Raw genomic sequence first — 13,268 nt, forward strand, 5'->3', positions numbered from 1 at the left:
TGTGATTTTTGAATAATTTTGTTATCAGAATTATAAATCAACCGAGGAAACCATCATTAAAAGTTATGCAATATTCTACATAATTGAAGGAAAGGCGTATTGTGATACCACACATACACACACACACACACACACACACACACACACACACACACACACACACACACACACACACACACACACACACACACACAAATTCACTAAAATGATATTCGTAAATTCGCATATGCGATACGTGTATTGCAATACGTGCTGTTTTAATCGTATAAAGATGAATCCTCATGTCGGTCGTTGCTTATCGGTTAACGAGATTTAAATCGCAGTATTTTATGCGCGGATTTACGATTCCTCGTTCGATTTTTGTTGTCGCGTCATGCTGAAATTTGAAACCGATTATAAAGTAACGTAAGACTGCCTGATTTAAGTTACTTAAGTTTTCGTATTTAACTGTCACCGGTCTTGCTGCAGAGGAGTAATCTTCTCGCAGGTATTTGGCCGATAATGAAATTCAACATCAATATTTATATGTATTATTCTTGATACAAAATTGCGCGTCTTCTATATTCTGTTGATGCTACAAGCTTCTCTCCTCAGGAATTACATATTTTTCTTCCATCACTTCATTGTGTAGTTTTTTAAATATTTCTTTTTTATGGTTTAATATTATTTCCTTTGTTATTTTTTAATATTTAAATATTTTATGACATTTGTATTTGAAGTTTTGTAAAGAACGACGATCATTCTGAAAGAGTAATACGAGATGTATTAAAGAAAAACAAATCCTTTCAATGTTGCATGATTTCACGTTATCATGTTGTATACATTAGACGTAATTGAAACATTCGAGGAAACAAGATTTAGAAATTTTGCGTTTTTTTTAATATAAGCAAAGTTATTCTTTATCTCTGACAAAAAATTTTCAATTTATATCACTTTTTTGGAGCAGCTGATTTATTTACATTTACATAAAAAAAATAAACCTAAGTTTAATTCTTACTAATTTTTCGATCAAATACAAAAATTCTATAAATAATTCTTCGATTGTTTTTTACAACACAATGTATAATGCATTTATATGAAAGAAGTAGAGCGCAAAGAAAGACATGAAGTATATTTAGTCCATATAATGCTATACGCGTTTGTCTTTATCTTCTCTGCTTAAAATGAAACAAGCATACACACAGACATATATTCACTCTTTAAAGAAAGACGGAAAGAGAAAGAAACGGAAGAGAGGGTAAAAGAAAAAAAGCGTACGAAATGTATTTAGAAAGAATGGTCTCATTGTTAGCGGTATTCATATGCGGTTTAAAAAAAAAACAAAAAAAGAGCGCTCGCAAGCGCGAGCTAAACCAGAAAAGTGATGCAACGCGTCTAATTTACAATGCAGTTACCCATACATTTTACAACTCGTTAATTGCGTTATCGACATACCGATAAATTAACGATCACGAGAGAGTCAGTCGCGAACGTAACACATTTATCAAAGTGATTATTATCCATCCTGCCGAACGTAGCCAATCGTCATTCCGTTATTGCTCATTAATCACGAATAAAAATCATTATTTACTTAATTTGTAATTTTTATAAACTGTACAATTGCGATTTTTTTGTGTCATAAAATCTGCATGAATTCTACGTACCGTTCCATTACATAAGCGAGTAAACAAGTAATTTTGTGCGTATAGCTACATGAGCTATTATCTCAGACAAAAGTTTTGATACGAGATATAATGTTTGATTGATTCGCTTGCTGGGTATATAGGATGTTCTAAGATATTCTATATGTATGTTTCGATATACAGATAATATACTGAGAAAAATGTTCTGATTGGAAAACAACAAAAAGATCCGACAAGAATGTTATTTTGGTGAAACAAAATAAAAAAAATTTCTATTTATCAATAACTAGAAATTCTGTCATTCTTATCAGGCCTTTTTTGTATTAGAACATTTCTCTCAGTGTAGACGATAAAGAAAAATTTACTTTAGCCGTAAGTCCAATGCGATATCGAAAATTTTAAAGCTTTTAAAAAGACGCGTACGCAATTTAGATAACACAAAATATCCTTACATGACTGTGACACAAAAATTGAAAATAAGATTTTGCATTATCAACATATATTTAATACAGAAAATTAACTTGTGTTGAACAACCTTTTCCAAGTTTTTGCTAAAGCCATCATTCAATGCAAGTTGATATAAGCTAAATAAAGGGTCATTTTTATTCTATTTATCTAGTAGTCAGTTGCAATTGAGTTAGCATTTATGTATAAAAAAACTATTAATTTTTTAAAATACATCGTGTAACATGGTTCAATTAATATAAATTAATTTTTTATCTGATATACGTAACTTCTGTTTGATGAAAATGAAATTGGGAAACACGATTCTGTGGGAACTAAACACGTATTACGACTAGAGATTTGCGTTTGATAAGATAGGACTGGTAATTTCGGGACACCCTCTACATCGCCGTATAGTACCTACTCATTATTGTGCGCGCGATTATCTATTATCTTTAGGCACTTTGTTAGCAGCCGATTCCCTGGTTTATTATAACGCTGCCCTGGCGTGTGTCGCCATAAAGGAATTTTATTGATTCGGGGGAAACGAACCGAAAAGGCATGCACAAAGGGCGAAGGGAGGCTCGCGCTGTCGCGCGCGCGCGCTTGCGCGATAATAAACTGCGGCGCGGCCGCAGCGAGTGTGAGAAAAAAAAGACGATCTCAAGGAATCGCACGCTGCATTACGCTGCCGGGAGTACTTCAAGGCATTATTTCGAGTCGCTCTTGTGCGCCCTACGTATTTATAGCGGCCTCGGTAAATTCAATTTCGATAAAGGAAGAGAGAATAATTGTGTGAAACCTCGCGCGAAAGAGGGTTCGGATAACGCGAAGGTCCAGAAGGCGCTGCCTGAAGAACCGTTAAGCTCGATATTAAGTTGAAGTTTAATATCGAGTGAATTAAAATGTGCTTTAGACGTCCCGCGAAACTTGAACCACTTATTTTATTTCTCTATCTTTCTCTGAGGGTCTGTTACATTAATTATCATTTTATACATCATATGTATCGTATGAAATATAGCGTTAACTTAATGGGTTTAAAATGTCTGCGATAATCAAAAGATTGAAATATCAAATTGAAACAATAATGGCTTACGAGTCTTGCTCGGATATTTCATGTTAAAATTTATATAACAAATATTCTAAATACATAAAACAAACATTTCGATCTCCATCAGGCTATTTGTAGTGTTAGATGTCAGTTGAAAATGGTAGATGTATAAATATTAAGTCAGTTGAAATGTATTTTTTACACAGAAAGAATTATTTTGCTGGAGAATCTAAAAAAAAAGTTAAATATAGATTTGAAAATAATTAAATTTGTTGGACTGTCAAAATAATTATGTAGACGCTCAAACATAATGAGTGTAATGCTGTTAAAAGTTTTAATATTCTAGTAATTAGTTTTAGAGTTTCAAACACACATAATTATTTCAAAATTATTTTTAGATCTGTATCTAAACTTTTAGGTATTTCAGCAAAATCATTCTTTCTGTTTTTTCTAGACCTTTATAGAAACGCAACGTTCAATCAAGCGGATTGAATTGTCTGCGAAAAGTTCGATTAAATTTTTTAGTAATGCTTTGTCGATCGTGTGAATGTCGATTTCCTTTCATTAATACAGTTATTTTGCACATTCCGTAAAGACCTTATTATTAAGTCTAAGTTTACTGAAGGTTATAGTGTACACTTTTGGAATTTAATGTGAGATAGGTATATTTATCGAATGCGAGAAAGAGAATTCTAATGCACAGTCCAGTGCAGGAACAGAAAACAGACTATATATATTATATATATATCCTTATATATATGGTTATATATATGGAAACTCAATACAGGAATATATATATATATATATATATTCCATCGATTTCGAGGTAATAAACGAAAATACGACGTAAGTAGAAGGAATATCAGTGGCGACGTATTATACGCAATGAAGAGACAGTGCACGTACACGCACAGAGCGGATGAGGCAATAGAATTGATGGGGGCAAGGGCGCGGGGGAGTTGAAGAATCGCACGCGCGGCTTTCGTCCACGTGCAGCAAATTAGTTAAGCGCGAGCTCGATTATTTGAAGACGAGCCATCTTTGCGACGGCGACAGAAAATTTGTCGAGAAATATCGGACAAATGATAGGGGGTACGAGTATGATGTTTGAAATTGATATATTTTTTTCTTTCTTACTTTGATAATGATTACTTGATAATGATAATTGCAGCTGCGAGGTGCCATTACTGTTACAATTATTGATGTTACCGATATATGAAAGGCGATATTTATTGAATTTTTGTTGAGACAAGGCTTTCATTTACTTTCGAATTATTTTCTCGCAAGCATTTTTAGCGAAATTCAAGCTATTTGCACAATTTTTTAATTGACAAATCGCTTGATTTTACAAATAAAGACAGAAACATTTTTAGAATTTTATTTTGATAATATCGATATCCTGATGCATTTAAGGACTTGTTACTTTTATGTAAGATTCATATGTTTTATGATGTACTTTTTTGTCTAATTGTGATTGCGCTTTTGTTGCAGGCCTGGCCCGTGTGAATTGCAAGACCCGTTGTGGGTCAAAATGAGTGCGATTACCAGCGGCATTACCAAGAAAAGAAAGAAATCAGATGCGAAGCCTCAGTCGCAGCTGTGAGTATCAATCTCCTGTTTTTTGTTTCTTTTTGCGGTACAAGCTCGGATCTGCAATCTGGACGGTACAATGAATGAATACTCGCGTTTCACATCGCATATTTGATATCAAATGCGTCTATCAGTGAATAAAAATAATTATATATTACATAGCATCGTTTAATACAATAATTCTTCAAAAATATTATTATAGAAAAAAATGATTATATTAAACGTATGAAAAAAATTTGTACAATTAAATTTTTTTCCTTATTGTATTTTTCCATTATTCGTTTGTTACATGATTCGTTTTTTTATTATTACGTAATGATTTTGTTGCGTGATTAATAATTTTTATAATAATTGCGATGCAGTTGTTGTGTTATAATGAAATAACGAAATCAACGAAATAATCAAAATTTGTACTTTATAATCGGTTATTGTAATTAATTTAAAAATAAGTAATTTAATTTCGATTAATGGAAAAAAGGATTAAAAGATGAACATTAGTGTCTCAAATTTTGTTTTCTTTTACGCGTAACATTGTTTATATTCGAAAAATTGATAAATATCGTCAAAAGTTTTTATTGTTAAAAAAATTACGAAAATCTAATTTAATCTAATTCCAATAAAATATATATTTACCAAAGTATTTTTTATTATATTGCTAATAATTTATGTGGCAATATTATAAAATAATATAAAATTAAAGAGGAGAAGGATGAGGGAAATAAGGTAAGAAGAGTAAGGGAAAAAGAAAAATTGCTTTAAAATGACTGGTTTAAAAAGTGAATTTTTTTATGAAACACAAAAAAATGTGACAACTCTAGATTCAAATTAATTAACTTTGGGTTCGTTTCTTAGTGAATTTTTATTAAGGACTAGATATCTAAAATATCAAATAGAACGTATGATTTTAAAATTTGGAAATCATGATTTAAAGGCTTGGCGATGCATACACGTCGTAATCCGTTGCCATCCATTTTGCTAAAGAGCTTATCGTTTCGATCGAATTATTAATAACAAACACAAACACGCAAGTTTTTGAGCATTCGCTGATTGAACAGGCTTTAATGTCAAAGTAATGTTTGGTTAATGTTGCGCACGAATAAAATTTTATTAAATTGTTGTATAAATTTCATCTTTGCGTGTTTACATATAATATGGAAAATGTAGTCATTGTTTCGATAACAATTGTGTAATATATTAGTATTATTAATAGGCTATTGTTTAATTTCATGTAGCATCGATAACCAAACATTTGTGATTATTCGCATCTTTTTGCACTCATAAAAATTAATCAGCCGATAGAAAAAGAACGAAATTTACATAAAATAGTATATTTAAATCTAAAACTTATTTTTTGAGACGATTTTATCACATATAAAAATGTCAAAAAGTTATTAAACTTGATATTTAGATCTCGTTTCATCATAAAAGTTGATATTCGTTTTTAGAATTCGAAGTAAGAATAACAATTTTAGGAAAAATCGTTTTTCCAAGTAATAAATTATTAGAAACAATCTAAAGAAAGTAGTAGAAAATTATCTGTGTGAAAGTAATACTTCTTTCTTAGAATTTTATTATTGATGAAGTTCTGAGTCTTTCTCAAAGAAGTTTAAATTTTCTTAAAATGATATTTTTTTTATACTATAGAATATCCATAACATTAACGTAATAAGTTTTTTGTATTTGTAACGTGAGAAAATAAACGCTAAAGTTATATCGCTTTTACTTTTAATTTTAATCCTGTGATTTTGCCGCGCGAGTACGTGGCTGGATGGATAGCAACTGACAAGACATTATTAAAATTGCAGAGTGGCATTATAGTAAAGCGAGAGTCTGCTGGACCGATGTGACGTCACGCAGGGTCAATCAAACGTTCCAATGGGACAAAAAGAATTGGTTCAGCAAACAGCTTAAAAAAGATATTTTTCTTTTTTATAAAGTTTCGAAATCCTTTCGATTTTCCTAAGATTTTTATTAATGTTTCGCGGCGTTTTGTTACATGTTCAGCGTGTACAAAAATTTCAGTTCTGCAATTTTAATAATAGATTCTTTGACTAATACGAGATTAATGCCTTCTCGAGTCAAATGTGAGTTACAGCTAATTAAATTTTTTGAGACTGATTTAAATTCAAGTATTTACTGAATTTTAATTCGATATAAAAATTACAATGATCACAATCGAAATTTTTTGTGAGCAGCAATTTGAAATTCGGAATCTGTTATTAATTGCAAAAGTATAAAATGCGAGTATGACAAACTATGTCAGAACAAATTTATGAGTCGATTATTTAGAGAAGAACTTTATACTTTTCTTAGCACAAGACGAACGAGAATATTCTTTGACACGATAAAACCGCGGAATTAGTCATAGAAATAGCGATTTATTCTGAGTTTTACTATTTACCATAATTAATAAATCTAATGACTTCTACTTAAAAAAAGTATTAACAGAAAGATATAACTTGGAGAAATTACATTCAAAAATAATAACAAAGAGATAATCTGTCAATGGCACTTTTATTCTTCATCTAGTTTTTGAAAACGAATGTTTAGACAACAACTCTCTTTTTGACACCTATATTTATACATAAATGTTAAAAAGAAAACTGTATTGTTGTCTTGAATTCTGAATATTTTCTTATATCGATTACATATCTTAGAAAATAAATATTCTAAATAAATGTTCTAACATTTTTAAGCATAAATTCATTAAGCATAATGAAATGCAATTTTTCAAATAACTATTTAATATTTAATGAAATATAATACATATTTAACTAACCACAACTTAATTACTTATGGCATACATAATTTCAATAATTGCCAGTAGTTTTGTCATTTTGCATTAGTCTTTTAGAGCTGAATATAAGCGCACTGCTTCTAAAATAGCGCTTTAATTCTGCTTTTCGATTGTTTACAGTAACAAGTGCCTTAACGAAAAAAGACGACGGAACCAAGAGAACTTGTATATCGATGAGCTTGCCGAGCTGATTTCCGCTACGGACATGAGCTCTGGCAAGACTGACAAATGCCAGATCCTTCAGAAAACCGTCGATCAGGTAAGAAGACAGATTTCTCTCGCTTTTCTTACAAATATGATTGATAACTGTGTCATTGGAGAGCATATCGTCGATATTTCGTTAGTATCGTCTTTTCTTCCTTGGAAATAAGACGCCATATCAGTTTGAGTGACAAGATTAAGAGATTTGGAGTCATAGAATTACATAGATTACGATACTTAAACAAATACAGCAAGATAGACGTTATATTATATAGGGAGGTACTGTAGAATTTTACGATAGTGATATTAGTGATTATCAGTGGAATAATATATAAAAAATTATTATTTTTCGAATCCTATTATTTTAATTCCTTAGATAAGATAGAAAGTTAATATTTTTTTTAAAGCTATTGCAAATGTAAAAAAATTATAATGATAAAAATTTTGTTTTACCATAATAATACGTCGAAAGAGATTTAAATTCTGAAATTAAATCGCTGGTACAAAAGGCTATTTAAAAACATTCACGTTTCATTCGCGAAATTATATATACTTTTATCGTTCCCTCGGTTCATAAAATTAAAGTTAACTGCTCGATGTTAAAACAAAATGGCCATTTTTATGATCGTCAAAGGACACTTGTTAAGTCTCTTTTACTTGGAGATGCGTAATAAAATTTTTTAGATTAACGGTATTATTTTCATAGTTCTTTGTAATGTGTCCCACGCGTACGAATTTTATCTCCTTGCACGCGTCGGAAAGACATGAGGTCATTTTATGTAATTCAGATAGATAAATGATATTACGTAACTCATAGAAGACGATCGGAGAGAGTCTCCTCTTCTGTCATCATTTTTCCCCGGAAAATCGATCGGCAGATATTAAATGTTGATCGGTGTTGTTTTCGGATCGTGAGGACGTATCAATGCAAGCACGATAAAATATTTGGGAAAGCACTTAAGATTATTGAGAGATTTGTGGAGCGAGCGAAATCTCTTTTATAAAAGTCGCCCTGTTTTATAGATGACATATATCGATCTAAATGAAAGAAAGAACGGTGGTATTTTTCAAAGTGATATTACATCGTCATTAGCTTAATGAGAATTTCGTATAACATTAAAAAACTCGTTTTTAATGAGCTTCACTACTTCGACAGTCTCTGCTAGCCAATTCTTTCTTTACGTTACGAAATATCTCTTATATAGTGAATCTTCGTTTACAACCAAATCCATACGGAAAACACGATTTTGCTAAAATATCTAAAAATTTAGCTAGATACAGATCCGAAAATAATTTTGTTTGAATCATTAAAATAATTATGTAGGATGCTTGAATATTAACATTTTTGAATATTAACATTTTTGCAGTGTTGTCATTAACGCTTATGTGTCCTACATAATTATGGCATCCTGGTATAAATCTGATTGAAACGTTTGGGATCACCCTGTACATACTCGCGCGCGCAAAATTTTTAATATTGAATTTAAAGTTTTATGTATTTCATAAAAATTATGACAGTAATCTTGAAGACATTGTCCGTTAATTCATATATTTTTGACGAATATTTATTTTAAGTCTGTTGCAGGCTTTTATTCTCGATTATATAACTTGGCAATTAAGGATAAAATTTTAGTATGGATATTTTTGTAATTTCATGTGTGCTTAATTTTCGACGTATATAATCCCATAATTACGTTTGAATAAAATTTCTTCTGAAGATCGATCAAAATCAATGCAAGGATGAATTTCTTTTTTTAAATTGTCAAAAGTTTTCCTATATTGCGAAATTAAATATTACGCGTTTATTATACAAAATTTTCTTATTTTGTTATTTTTGTCTAAATAATATGAGATTTAAATTGAACTAATTTATCTACATCTGTACACAACAAATTAATGAGATGTTCTTTTCACTGTTTTAATTTATTCCATTTAGTATCTTATTAATCAAACTTTGAATTAAAACCTTTGTTAAAATAAAGTCTCATTGAAGTCTCATTGAAGTCAAATAAAGAGCTAACAGCTTTAGCTGCATTTTCATTTTCTGAAGGTTAATTTCTGCGGAATTGCTTATTTTTAATCGCTAATTCAGAAGCTATTTCTACTTCGACAGTTTTCTTAAAGGAAAAATTAACTTTGAATTGATCCTCAAATAAGTTCACGGCGAAGGCTCGGAAGAAAAACATTCCATCAATAATACCGTTGTATTTGCAGTTACATCATATCATGCACTACATATCGGCCATAGTTCTGTTGACATTGCTCGTAGATAATTCCGTATCTCATTCTTAAGTTCTCTTGGGATAGGTTCTCTTGGCCGAGGTGTTTGAATAGTACGAGAAAATCTCAGAATAACTCAGTAAATTCGGTTAACCCCGTGAATTTCCTGATGGAGAAAGACCGTACGTTGCTTTCATTTTTTTAAATATAACTCGATCTGTCTTTCAACCGTCTGATCGTTTTCCGATTTTAGATTGAAGTTTGCGCATAATATTACGAGTCTAATACGGAAATTCATGCTTTGCGTTATTAAGAAGATATACGTGCATACATATATTAATATTTTCTTTGAGCCCCTTTTGCATAATGGATTCCGCTCGCATTTCGTACGCAATTGGATTTATAATGATTAAACTCGTGTGTGTATATATAACTTGCAACACAGTCAAACTAAAATAATAATGATCTCATAAATTAAATCGTCGATTTGAAGAACTCTCGTTGCGAAAAATATTACCTTAGCTGAGATATATTTTATTTATCTGATTAGATACGAAATCGTGGCACAGAGAGACATGCGAAGGTTGGATCCAGATCGGAAACTCGAATATGTCTTTCGCAAGGCAATGAGTAATATTTTTTTCGAATGGCAGTATTCGATATATTCTTGCCATGAGCCTTTTTTATTTACAAGACTTTGATCCAACGCGCCTATTGGCTGTTCGTTACTGTCTTGATACTTGTCCTGAAACCTAAAGCGGTGTTCACAATGAAATTTTAAGGCGTAAAATTTAAGCTTTAGATATTCACAGTTCGTTCTTATTTTAAGACAGTCTTAAATAATATCTTGAGATGCTATAATAGGGTTCTCTGATTGATTCATGACATCTCAAGACTTAAGACGATCTTGAATATAAGATCCGACTATGAATACCAGCCTAAGGCTACGATTACACCGTGCGCTTAGTCCGCGACCTAAACAATGGGCGTCCTTGTTTAACCTATAGGTATAGATCGTGGATAGATCAGGCTTAAGTCTTAAACCGTAAGAAGTTGACCAATCACATTCATAAAAGAAGTGTTTAATTTTAAGATATAAAAATGTTTTATATTCTTGTCTCCGTTTTTTAAACGCTTAAAGATGTTTTAGTTTTAAACTTTTCACAATAAATAAAACACTATGTGTTTAGATTTAAAACATTAAAACATTTAAAATTGAAGTATCTTTTATTATTAAACTTTTGTTTTGCAAAGATGTTTTAAACGGAAATATTTTAAACACTACTTTTTACAGTGCATAGTCGATTATTCTCCTCACATTTGACTATGATTAGTTAGATGGTTAGTTTTGTATGGCTTAACATTTTTAGATGTTTTAACTTAAGGAATTAAATTTAATCTTGTATAGTTAACTGTGTCAAATTTTCATTATCAAAGTAAAGCCTTAGATAAGTACGAGTGCGAGCGCGCGCACACACAAAATTAGATGCATGCTTCATAATATATCTGTATATAATGCATTGTGCTTTTTCCGCCCAAGATTGTTAGTCTGATTGAGCGAGTTAATCGTACGTTAAAGTAAATGAAATTAAAAAAAAAAAAAAAGAAGAAATCATACGTATAGCATTATCATCGAGATGGATTTTTGTGCATTTCAAATCTAATTCACTCGAGTCGAGCGCTCTTCTTGAGTTAAACTCTCGTTTGCATAACATTGGACCATTTTTCGGGATCCATTTTATCTTGGCGGAAATTTGGTTTGATTTCCAACCTGTTATTATCTCTAATAATCGCGCCGTTTATTCCGCTCGAAAGGTCGAAGACGCAATTACGGGTGTATTTCTTTCTAAACCGATACGATTAATTTGCTAACGATATACACCGATAATTACAGGTCTCAGGCTCCCTTTGTTAAACCGTGCTCTCGCGTTCATTTATTGGCTAAACGAAGCAGCAGTTGCATAACGGCTGCTAAGGCTAAGCCCTTGATTCACTGGCAATATAACGATCGAACCTATATTCGTATTAGGCCCGGTTTTTCATTGTCTGGTTAACTTATGGTTTAGACTTAACCTCATTTAACTTGATGATAATGTAAAAATTATGTTTTTCTAGCTACAGTTAATCACTAAACTAATGGTTTTGTAGTGATAACTTTAAAGTTATTCTAGTTAAGCCTATAACCATAAGTCAACCAGTAAATGCAAAACCAAGCCTTAAATACATTTTGCTGCTTGCTAGAAGGTTCTAGGATTTTAGGACTATAATGTAGTATGCTTAGACTAAAGCGTTCCGCACATGATACTTTTTTTATACTAATTTTTCTGATAGATCCGTTATGCATCGTTTTCTAGACTGCAGTATTACATACTGCTGTGATGGAAATGCTGCTAGTCATAGTTTTACAACGTATAGCTTGTCTTGTTACGTCGTATAGTTGACTTGATATGTCTTGGCTTGATTATAAATACTCTATCTTCTTTGTATGTTCTAATCTAATTCTTTATCTATCTAGCAGTAAATCTCGTAAGAAAAATGCTCTTAACATTGAGACACTACTGTCTTCATAGCACTGAATCTATTATTGAAAACCAACACGTTAGCACACACGGCAGCACGCAGTACGCTATACTTTTAGCAGCGTACACATGCTTTCAACACGGCTGCTAGTCCAATGCCTCGCATCAATCCTGCATGCAAAAATCGCATCATGCGTTGCAAGCTTAAAGTTGCGATTCAATAGACGCTACAAACTCTTCGATTGATTGATCAATCGGAAGAAAGAATTTCATTATTGACCAATAAAAAAATGGCTTATTTTAAGCAACAAGGTGTTTTTTCATATTGACGATATTGACATTCGACGCTCATTTTTAGCATTAAAACAAGTTACGTGATCAAAATTAACTTTTGATATTCGTCAATTTTTATTACGTGATCTGTTTTATCAGGGTTGGCATTATTTTACCCACTCCAAAAAAACCAGGGGGTTTTTTGGGTTTTATTGGAATTGTAGAAAAATAAATTTTTTAAGCACATAAAAGGGACATATTTATAAATATTTAATGAATATATGTATACTAAACTATAACTAAAGTGATATAATTTTAACATATATCAATTTTAAGATATATACAGGGTGAGTCACTTAAAACCGGCCACACGAATAACACCCACAGTTTTGGAGATACGAAAAAATGTTTCAGATAAAAGTGGAATGGTTTCCACTTTTAGGAAGGGGGACGTATTTTGGTCATGTTATCTTTCTTCTAGATGGAGGCGCTAAAAAGATATATACGTCATCTCCATTTTTTTAAACGAAATTGTATAATTTTTTTTATAC

The 13,268-nt window shown here is 31.4% G+C and overlaps 1 protein-coding gene across 1 annotated transcript in view; it reads left to right on the top strand.

Annotated features, from left to right (window-relative positions):
- The window catches only part of LOC108721557 (nuclear receptor coactivator 3), a 150,464-nt gene that overhangs the window by 92,705 nt on the left and 44,491 nt on the right, over nt 1-13,268 (top strand). Inside the window, 2 exon segments of the mRNA XM_018446167.1 lie at nt 4,609-4,716; nt 7,625-7,763. Of these exon segments, the coding sequence (XP_018301669.1) occupies nt 4,609-4,716; nt 7,625-7,763 (247 nt within the window).

The sequence above is a fragment of the Mycetomoellerius zeteki genome, unplaced genomic scaffold, assembly GCF_001594055.1.
Source record: "Mycetomoellerius zeteki isolate Tzet28-1 unplaced genomic scaffold, Tzet1.0 scaffold174, whole genome shotgun sequence".
NCBI classification, from domain to species: Eukaryota; Metazoa; Arthropoda; class Insecta; order Hymenoptera; family Formicidae; genus Mycetomoellerius; species Mycetomoellerius zeteki.